Consider the following 10,668-nt stretch of genomic DNA (forward strand, 5'->3'; position numbering starts at 1 on the left):
TTGAGGTTCACCGCTTAGGCGAGGTGTATTAGTTATGAGCGAGGGATGGGTTCGCCCAAGCGAGAAGGAACTCGCTTAAGCGAGACTTCGTGGGGTTGCTACTTTGCTAAGACTTGCTCAGGCTGTGAGTCTAGCTTGAGCGAATTGGGTGGGAGGCAGCACTAAGGCTTTTAGTCTAAGCAAGGGGAAGTGCAAGGATATACTTCAAGGAAGTGTAATAGTGTAGTATCAGATTTGTGATGCTGAAAACGAGCTATGTTGTTTACAATGCTTCTAAGATCTCTCAATGGTGGGTTTGCTGGTTGTTCCATGGGTTGTGGCCCGGAATGTATCCTTAGGTTGTGGCTCAGGGTAGGGGTGAAGCACGTGGCATTCTATGGGTTGTGGCCCGGAATGACTTCCCTTGAGTTGTGGTTCGGGATAGCGGATGAACAAGAGGAACCTTTGAGTTTTTGCTCGTGTTGGCGAGTGTTGCTGGTGTGAGTGTGCTGGTTGTGGCCAGTACGAATGGGTCCAGATGGATTGCCCTCCTTAGTGATATGCTGACGAGTTTGGTAGTCCTAGGACGTTACGGACTATGTTCGTAATTTGGGAACTCCACCTGGCGTTACGGTGTGTGATCCGTAGCATGGTTTCCGCACGTGCTCTATCGGTTATGGCTGATAGGTGTGGCAGCAAGGCGCCTTGAGATAATCATTAAGAGATGTATAACATTGCTGGCATGGTTGTGGCCATGTAGAAGGAAGGTAACGAGGCTTCCTTAAGGTGTGTTAATGTTTCATGGTTGTGGCCATGTGATTAAAGAAGGAAGGGGTTCTTTGACGCTGAATGATATCATGCTTGGTGGTGGCCATGCGGATTAAAATATGAGATTTGCTTTTAATGTATATTATGTATATATATTTGGTGCATATTTATTTCTTATTATTTTAGCTCACCCTATCTTCTTGTGTTTGGCGATGATCGTGTACGCGGTACACGTGAGCAGATGATATTGCAGGTAGAGCTGGTGAGGCCTAGCCGCGGAGAGGGGATAGTCTGGGAGATTTACATGTTTTTGTTTTGAAATAATTTGTAAACTCTGATGAGAGGCTATGTTATTATGTTCAACTTTATGATTTACGAACTTTGAGTATATTTGGAATTAATTAGAATGTTTTAATTTCCCGCGTTTTCGGGAAATAAGGTTTCATTAAATGCAGTGTAATTAGTTATGTTATTTATTTTAAAAAAAATTGTAATATCCTGACGGGATGTTACATTTGGTATCAGAGCAATCGTTTTCAAAAGATTTTGGGGTCTATGGGGAGTGAGCTTACCGTGTGTGCTTGTGAGATCATTTTGATCATGGTTTGTTATCTAACTTTTGGTACAAAGTCTTAACCAAAGTTGTTTGATGTGAACAGTTATATGTGGCGTGCTCAGGCTATGGCAAATAGGCGGAGGAGGAATAATGTTGGGGCTGATGAGATCGCACAGGCGATACATCAGATGGTAGATGTAATGCAGCGCAACCTAGAGCCGTGGTAGCACCCACACGCCCGGTGTCGATGGAGGACTTTATGAGGCATAAGCTCTCAAAATTCATGGGAAAATCCACTCCAGATGAAGCCGATGCTTGGCTCAGAGAGTGTGAGAAAATCTGTAGAGTGATCGATTGCACAAATGCTCAGAAGCTCGCATTTGTCTCATCCCTGCTGGTACCTGACGCAGAATACTGGTGGGCAGGCATTCAGCAGCTCATGCAAACCCGGGGCGAGGAGGTTACCTGGACTTCCTTCACGGCGAGATTTCTGGAGAAATATTTTCCAGACAGTGCCAAGCACGAGAGAGAGGCGGAATTCCTCACGTTCCAGTAGGGGAACCTGACTGTGCAGGCATACACAGACATATTTGAGTACTTGGCCAGGTTCTACTCGCCCACTGTCACCGAGGAGTGGAGATGCAAAAAATATGAGGGCGGGCTGAAACACGAGCTGCGCCGTTTTATTGTACCTCTCCGGATCAGGGAGTTTCCAGTCTTGGTGGAGCAGGCCAAGGCTGTAGAGCAGTTGGAGATGGGGCCCAATAGAGGGGCTCGACCTTAGAAGACTACCTCTGATTCACGGCAGTAGAAGAAGCCGTATGACAGGCCACAAAGTTCGGTTAAGAAACTGCAGTGCTACAACTGTGGTGGGCAGCTTCTTCGGAGGGATTGTCTAAAACCCTCAGGCAGCTCTAGTGGTGGTGGTATGACTAGCAAGTGTTACGTTTGTGATCAGACGGGCCATTTCGCACGTCACTGCCCGAATAAGAAACCAGCTAGAGGTGCACCAACGAAGAAACCAGTCGGGGATCGACCTAGAGCCCCAGGTTGTGTATTCGCCTTGACGACTACCGAGGTAGCCCAGTCATGTAACTTAGTACAGACTACTTGTTTGTTGTTTGATCACGAGGTTATTGTGTTGTATGACGCAGGAGATACCCATTCTCGTATCCAATGAATGTGTGAGGAGGCTCGGTCTGGTGATGCGAGAGCTGGCGTGCGAGTTAATAGTTGTGACACCAGCATTTGGAGAGGTATCCACCACGTCTGTTTGTGTGGGATGCCCTATGGAGGTGGCAGGCTGCAGGTTCAAGGTGAATCTCATCTGCATACCAATGGAAGGGTTGGACGTGATTATGGGTATGGATTGGTTGGCCAGCAACCATGTGGTAATCGATTGCGGGCAACACAGGGTGGTATTCCCAGATGTAGAAGGATTGGAATTGATATCATCCAACCAAGCAAAGAAGGAGATTGAAGCGGGAGCTACATGTTTTATGATAGTAGCTCAGACGAAGAAGAAGAGTATTGTAGAGAAGATTAGTATGATTCCAGTGGTAGATGAATACGCAGATGTCTTCCCTGATGAAATCCTAGAGTTGCCACCAAGTAGGGATGTGGATTCCACCATTGATCTCATCCCTGGGGTTGGCCTAGTATCTATGGCACCGTATCGGATGGCGCCAGTTGAATTAGCAGAGTTGAAGAAGCAGATTGAGGATCTGCTTGAAAAGAAGTTTATCCGACCGAGTGCATCACCATGGAGAGCATCGGTGCTGCTAGTGAAAAAGAAGGACGATAGTTCTAGATTGTGTGTAGATTATTGTCAGTTGAATAAGATGACTATAAAGAATAAGTACCCATTGCCCAAAATTGACGATTTGTTGGATCAATTGAGGGGAGCAGCTGTGTTCTCTAAGATTGACTTAAGGTCTGGATATCATCAGATCTTAGTCAAACCAGAGGATGTGCAGAAGACAACATTCATGTGTCGCTACGGTCACTATGAGTATGTGGTGATGCCGTTTAGGGTGACGAATGCGCCTGCTCTATTCATGGACTACATGAATAGGATATTTCAGCCGTATCTAGATTAGTTTGTCGTTGTATTCATTGACGACATACTGATATATTCTGAGAGTATAGAAGAACACGCAGATCATCTACGAGTGGTATTGGAGGTACTGAGAGAGCATAAAATGTATGGGAAACTGTCGAAGTGTGAGTTCTGGCTGGAAAAGGTACAGTTTTTTGGTCATGTAATCTCAGCCCAAGGAATCGCAGCGGACCCAGCGAAGATTGAAACGGTGGTGAAGTGGGAAAGGCCACAGACCGTAACTGAGGTGAGGAGCTTCTTGGGCCTGGCAGGTTATTACAGGCACTTTGTGGAAGGGTTCTCCAAGATGTTGAGTCCATTGACTTAACTCACCAGGAAGGACCCGCCTTTCTCTTGGACAGACGAGTGTGAAGTCTGTTTTGAGGATATGAAGAGGAGATTGACCACTGCACCTATATTAGCTATCCCAGACACAACCAAGATGTTTGAGGTGTATTGTGATGCTTCATACCAAGGCTTGGGGTGTGTGTTGTTGCAGGAGAAATGACCTGTTGCTTATGCATCTCACCAGCTGAAGGTACACAAGAAGAACTACCCTACACATGATTTGGAATTGGCTGCGGTAGTTTTTGCTCTCAAGATGTGGAGGCACTACTTGTACGGTTCACAGTTTCAAGTGTTCAATGATCATAAAAGTTTGAAGTACTTATTTGATCAGAAAGAGCTGAATATGAGACAGAGACGTTGGATGGAGTACTTGAAAGACTATGATTTTGAGCTTCTATACCATCCAGGTAAAGCCAATGTAGTTGCTGACACCTTGAGTAGGAAGAGAGTTCATATGTCTACTTTGATGATGAAGGAGTTGGAGCTTATCGAGAAACTACGAGATATGAACTTGAATCTATACACAGGTGCTGATCATATACGGTGCAACATGTTACAAATCACTAATGAGTTCTTAGATGAGGTGAGGGAGGAATAGGGTAAAGATCAAGAACTGCAGCAAATAGTGAGTGAGTTAGGCACCGAGAAGAGAAAAGACTTCAGGATAGGCAGAGATGGTATCCTGAGATTCAGGGAGAGAGTGTGTGTACCTCGCAGTCGGGTCTTGAGGAAGATGCTCTTGGATGAAGGGCATAAGAGTCGTCTTAGCATACATCCAGGTATGACTAAGATGTACAAGGACTTGAAAGCGACCTTCTAGTGGACGGGTATGAAGACTGATGTGGCCGACTATGTCGCTTCTTGTTTAGTATGCCAGAAGGTGAAGATTGAGCACTAGAGGTCGGGTGGCACGTTGGAGCCTCTTGACATTCCCCAATGGAAATGGGACAACATTTCCATGGATTTTGTCACGCACTTGCTGCGGTCTGTGAGAGGACATGACTCGATCTAGGTTATTGTAGACAGACTGACGAAGTGTGTGCACTTCCTATCGATTAATCAAAAGATGACTATGGACAAGTTGGCAGATCTATATGTCCGAGAAGTGGTCAGACTACATGGAGTGCCTGCTAGTATTGTGTTGGACAGAGACCCAAGGTTCACATCAAGATTTTGGCAAGCACTGCATAATGCCTTGGGTACCCAACTGAGAATGAGCTCAACATATCACCCTCAGACGGATGGGCAGTCTGAGAGAACCATATAGTCACTGGAAGACTTGTAGAGGACTTCTGTGTTAGATCACCTGGGTACGTGGAGTGACATGTTGCCATTGGTGGAGTTCACGTACAATAATAGCTATCATTCCAGCATCAGGATGACACCATACGAGGCATTGTATGGTAGGAGATGCAGGACTCCATTGTGTTGGCAGCAGCATGGGGAGTCAGTGGTGCTTGGGCCAGAGTTCTTGCAGTAAACCACTGAGAAAGTGAAGGTGATACAAGACCGTATGCGTACGACTCAGAGTCGACAGAAGTCTTATGCAAATAAGAGGAGGAGGCCACTTGAGTTTTAGGAGGGTGATCATGTATTCCTCCGGGTTACCCCGACAACAGGTATTGGGAGAGCTCTCAAGTCGAGGAAGCTGACTCCTAGATTCATGGGGCCATACCAAATTACGAGGAGGATTGGACCAGCAGCTTATGAGATTGCCTTGCCACCTCACCTGGCAAATCTGCACAACGTCTTCCATGTATCACAACTGAGGAAGTATGTGGCAGACCCTACTCATGTGCTAGAACAAGACGATGTTCAGGTGTGCGAGAATCTGACTATAGGGGTTGGACTGGTGAGAATTCTGGATTCTCAAGTCAAACAGCTCAGAGGGAAGGAGATTCAGATTGTGAAGGTCCTCTAGGACGAGGCAACCTAGGAGATGACTTGGGAGATGGAAGACCTCATGAGGAAGTCATATCCTCACCTGTTTGTTGGTAAGTTCTCTTTTTCGAGGACGAAAAATTTCTAGGTGGGGGGAATGTAAGATCCACGGAATTTAATTAATTAAATAAATAATTAATTATAAATGGGGGTAGGCAGTGTATTTATGACATTAAATTCTAATGAGTATGACGTGAAAAAGTATTAGCTTAATTGGTTGAGAGTACTTTATAAGTGTGAAAGGACTTGGGTTCGAGTCCTATGTGTGTTATTGGTGTGTTGGTTGACTTCTTGATGAGTGCGTATTTTTGCCCTCATTTATTGTTTAATTCTGGGTATTTAATTGAATTTGTGTGCTTAAAGATCAATTTAATTGGGATTTCCTATAATTGGGTTTATTGAGCATGAGATACAAAAACAAGTTAAAAATAGCTTTTTAGTTGCATAAATGTTATTTGGATATTTTGAGGTGTGTTAGTGCAGCTGCAGTGTGGAAATGCTTTGATTAAAGCTTCATGACACCTTAAAGATAAATCCAAGGTACTGCTAAACCAAGAAGAGAGGAACAAAAAAATTGGACGTTGCGGTTTTCTTTATCTTTATGATAGAAAATAATTTGGGAAAAATATATCTTTAGATATTTTATTTGATATTTTTAAATAATTATGTTATTTAATTATATCATAAAATATTAAAAGATAATAACTACCAAATTTTTTTAAATATGACAAGATCTTCTTGAATCTTTTTAGTTCCACAACAAACAAATATATCTTGAAGATATTGGATTATTTAGAAAATAATTTAAGGAGATTGCAAAGGGTTGATTTGGAAAATTAATACAAATACTAATTGGTGATAATTTATCATATATATTTAATTAATTAATTAATTTAATTATATTAGATATTGATATTATCAACCAATTATATTTGTCAAATAGTCTATATCTCTCCAAATATTTTTAAATATTTCTCTTTATCTTTATTTTAAAAGATATTTGAGAGATTTTAGCAACAGAAAATCCTAGTCCAATTCCTATATAAAGAGACCAAGGGAGAAGTGAAAAGAAAAAAGCTGGGGACTTCGGAGTTTAGGAACCCTTAGGGGGGCCTAATTTCGTTTCCTTTCTCTTTATATTCTTCTTCTATTTTTACTTCGCATTCATGGAGTTCTAAATTTCTTGGGTTGCTTCCATTGTAATTTCTTAATTGGATTCTGAGGTTAGATCAATTAATTTGTTTGATCTTTTGATTCTTGTTGAGATTTATTTTCATCTATGTCTTTTGGTTCTTAATTTAGTAAAAGTAATGATTTCTACATTGTAGCAAGTTAGCACGGTGTTAAATCTGCATAACATAACACTCGTATGAGTCCAAGGGTTTTTAAATTTTAATTGAGAAGTTACTTTGATTAATTTTAGAAACTTTCATATGATTGAATGAGTTTTTGCTAATAATTGAGAAGTTACTTGGATTAAAGGTGAAAACTTAGATTAGAATTAATCAAGAAGTTACTTTGGTTAATTAGCTTTTTACTAGATTTAAGAGGTAAAAGAATGGAGATGATTAGGATTAGTAATATTTAATTGAGAAGTTACTTTGGTTAAATTTACTAAGATTAATCTACAAAGTTCTTGCTTTTGATTGAGAAGTTACTTTGGTTGAAAGTAAGGACGCCAACAAATTAATTGAGAAGTTACATTGATTAATTTGAAGTCTTAAACAAGAAATAAATAACAATAATCTTTAGGAAACCAATGATGAATCCTATTTTGAACAAGCAGTGGAATCGACCTATTTTTCTTTACTATTGTTTCTATCTTATTTTATCTTTTTATATTTATCTTTCATATTTTTATTATTTTATTTGACTAACTCTTTTGTATAGATATTATAAGAACTAACTTGTTAAAAACCAATTCTGTGTTCGTTGGGAGACGACTTAGGGTTAACTTAACCCATAATAATTTTTTGGCTACTTTCTTAACAATACTGAAGTTGTTATAGATAAGTAGTATTAATTTGATCGCTTGACGACATCGTTATCAAATTTGCCGTCGTTGCCAAGGAAAACGGTTAGAATTTTTATCATTTTAGTTCTTATTTTTATTTTTTTCTTTCTTTCTTTTGATTTTATTTTTTGTTTATCACTAACAGTTTTTTTTATCTCAAATTTTTGTTTTCTAACATTTATTTTATTTTCTTTAGTTATTTTTTTAGTTACTTTTTTTAAGTATAATTTTTGTTTGAGGATTTTTGTTGTAAATTTGTGAAACTGGTTGAGAAACACTTTGACTAAGGAAAGACAAGGTACTTAAGTTGTCCATTGAGACACACCTCTCTTTCCTGGAAGTCTACTCAACAAGCTTTCAACTTATTTCTTTTCAGAAAACCTCTTTCAAAAATGAAAAATCATTTTTCATATGAAAATAATCAACAATGTGATTTGATTTTTAACATCTCGAAAACCCTTCCTGCTCTACCATCTCGCTCAGGCTGGGTGATTTGATCTTGGGTGACAGACCATCTCGCTTAGGCAAGTGTGTCTCGCCTAAGCGAGAACCCATGTGTGGGTTGAGTGATTTTGGTTGCACATCTCGCGTAGGCGAAATCTTTTGTTTTAGGCGAAAGTGCGTCTCGCCCAGGCGAGATCCTCTCGCCTAAGCGAGAGTTCGAGGAAATGATATGGTATGCTTGAGGTTCACCGCTTAGGCGAGGTGTATTAGTTATGAGCGAGGGATGGGTTCGCCCAAGCGAGAAGGAACTCGCTTAAGCGAGACTTCGTGGGGTTGCTACTTTGCTAAGACTTGCTCAGGCTGTGAGTCTAGCTTGAGCGAATTGGGTGGGAGGCAGCACTAAGGCTTTTAGTCTAAGCAAGGGGAAGTGCAAGGATATACTTCAAGGAAGTGTAATAGTGTAGTATCAGATTTGTGATGCTGAAAACGAGCTATGTTGTTTACAATGCTTCTAAGATCTCTCAATGGTGGGTTTGCTGGTTGTTCCATGGGTTGTGGCCCGAAATGTATCCTTAGGTTGTGGCTCAGGGTAGGGGTGAAGCACGTGGCATTCTATGGGTTGTGGCCCGGAATGACTTCCCTTGAGTTGTGGTTCGGGATAGCGGATGAACAAGAGGAACCTTTGAGTTTTTGCTCGTGTTGGCGAGTGTTGCTGGTGTGAGTGTGCTGGTTGTGGCCAGTACGGATGGGTCCAGATGGATTGCCCTCCTTAGTGATATGCTGACGAGTTTGGTAGTCCTAGGACGTTACGGACTATGTTCGTAATTTGGGAACTCTACCTGGCGTTACGGTGTGTGATCCGTAGCATGGTTTCTGCACGTGCTCTATCGGTTATGGCTGATAGGTGTGGCAGCAAGGCGCCTTGAGATAATCATTAAGAGATGTATAACATTGCTGGCATGGTTGTGGCCATGTAGAAGGAAGGTAACGAGGCTTCCTTAAGGTGTGTTAATGTTTCATGGTTGTGGCCATGTGATTAAAGAAGGAGGGGTTCTTTGATGCTGAATGATATCATGCTTGGTGGTGGCCATGCGGATTAAAATATGAGATTTTCTTTTATTGTATATTATGTATATATGTTTGGTGCATATTTATTTCTTATTATTTTAGCTCACCCTATCTGTTTGTGTTTGGCGATTATCGTGTACGCGGTACACATGAGCAGATGATATTGCAGGTGAAGTTGGGGAGGCCTAGCCGCAGAGAGGGGATAGTCTGGGAGATTTACATGTTTTTGTTTTGAAATAATTTGTAAACTTCAATGAGAGGCTTTGTAATTATGTTCAGTTTTCTGATTTACGAACTTTGAGTATATTTGGAATTAATAAGAATGTTGTAATTTCCCGGATTTTCGGGAAATAAGGATTTATTAAATGCAGTGTAATTAATTATGTTATTTATTTAAAAAAAATCGTAATATCCTGACGGGATGTTACATGGACGACATCGTAGTAAAGTCCTCTGACCCGTCACAGCACCCGTCAGATTTGACACCAGTCTTCGATGCAATCCGAGCCTACAACTTGAGGTTGAACCCAGAGAAATGTACCTTTGGCGTTAATGGCAGCAAATTCTTAGGTTTCATGCTCACTCACTGGGGAATTGAAGCCAACCTAGAGAAATGTCTCGCAATCATCAACATGAGAAGCCCAACAAACTTCAAAGAGGTCCAATGCCTCATAGGAAGATTGACGGCCATCTCACGATTCCTCCCCAAGCTTGTCGAAAAAACGGGACCTATGATTAAGCTGCTCAAGAAGTCAGCCAAGTTCGCTTGGTATGAAACATGCCAGCAAAAGTTTGATCAATTGAAACAACTACTCACTATACCACCCATCTTGAGCAAGCCCTACCGAAACCTCCCTTTGATTGTCTACATCTTGGACTTTGCCACAGTTGTCAGCGCTGCAATAATCCAGGAAACCAACGATCGCCAGCAACCAATACACTTTGTCAGCCGCGTGTTACAAGATCCAGAAACGCGATACCAAGTAGTGGAAAAAGTAGCCCTATCACTCATAACATCAGCCCGAAGATTATGCCTTTACTTCCAGAATCACGAGGTAATTGTCCGCACAGAATGCCCAGTCCAAAAAATCCTGCAGAAACCATATCTGGCTGGCAGACTATTCGCATGGTCAATCGAGTTGTCGAAATTCAGCATTCGATACGAGTCGCGAGGCGCGATCAAAGCGTAATGCCTAGCAGATTTTGCTAATGATTTACAAGACTACGCAACCTCAGAAGAAACCTGGTGGACCATGCACGTCGATGGATCGTCTAACCCACAAGGAGCGGGGGCAGAGGTAGTACCTGAAGGACCAAGTGACGTGTTAATTGAACAATCCCTACACTTTAAATTCAAAACATCGAACAACCAAGCCGTGTACGAGGCAATCATCGTCGGGCTCAACCTAGCTAAAATAGTCGGTGCTAAAAAGCTCCTATGCAAAACTGATT

General features: G+C 41.6%; 2 protein-coding genes across 2 annotated transcripts; both read left to right on the forward strand.

Annotated features, from left to right (window-relative positions):
- Positions 1 to 1,550: 1,550 nt before the first annotated feature.
- On the forward strand, positions 1,551 to 3,402 carry LOC114191201 (uncharacterized). The gene is made up of 4 exons (XM_085675961.1): positions 1,551 to 1,855; positions 1,910 to 2,050; positions 2,132 to 2,357; positions 2,458 to 3,402. The coding sequence occupies exons 1-4, from the start codon at positions 1,551 to 1,553 to the stop codon at positions 3,400 to 3,402; spliced, it is 1,617 nt and encodes a 538-aa protein (XP_085532087.1).
- Positions 3,403 to 4,821: 1,419 nt separating this feature from the next.
- On the forward strand, positions 4,822 to 5,670 carry LOC114191203 (uncharacterized). Its single transcript, XM_028080382.2, has 2 exons — positions 4,822 to 4,948; positions 5,369 to 5,670. The coding sequence occupies exons 1-2, from the start codon at positions 4,822 to 4,824 to the stop codon at positions 5,668 to 5,670; spliced, it is 429 nt and encodes a 142-aa protein (XP_027936183.1).
- Positions 5,671 to 10,668: the final 4,998 nt, after the last annotated feature.

This window comes from Vigna unguiculata, chromosome 7 (genome assembly GCF_037176805.1).
Source record: "Vigna unguiculata cultivar grain cowpea cultivar isolate G323 ecotype 2 chromosome 7, ASM3717680v1, whole genome shotgun sequence".
Taxonomy (NCBI): domain Eukaryota; kingdom Viridiplantae; phylum Streptophyta; class Magnoliopsida; order Fabales; family Fabaceae; genus Vigna; species Vigna unguiculata.

Excerpts from the sequence above, each read along its gene's own strand:
- LOC114191201 (XM_085675961.1), top strand. The coding sequence starts at position 1,551 with ATGGAGGACTTTATGAGGCATAAGCTCTCAAAATTCATGGGAAAATCC. Across the intron at positions 1,856-1,909 it reads GCGGAATTCCTCACGTTCCA|GTTCTACTCGCCCACTGTCA; the intron begins GTAGGGGAACCT and ends GTACTTGGCCAG. Across the intron at positions 2,051-2,131 it reads CAGGCCAAGGCTGTAGAGCA|GCCACAAAGTTCGGTTAAGA; the intron begins GTTGGAGATGGG and ends GCCGTATGACAG.
- LOC114191203 (XM_028080382.2), top strand. The coding sequence starts at position 4,822 with ATGGACAAGTTGGCAGATCTATATGTCCGAGAAGTGGTCAGACTACAT. Across the intron at positions 4,949-5,368 it reads AGCACTGCATAATGCCTTGG|GTATTGGGAGAGCTCTCAAG; the intron begins GTACCCAACTGA and ends CCCCGACAACAG.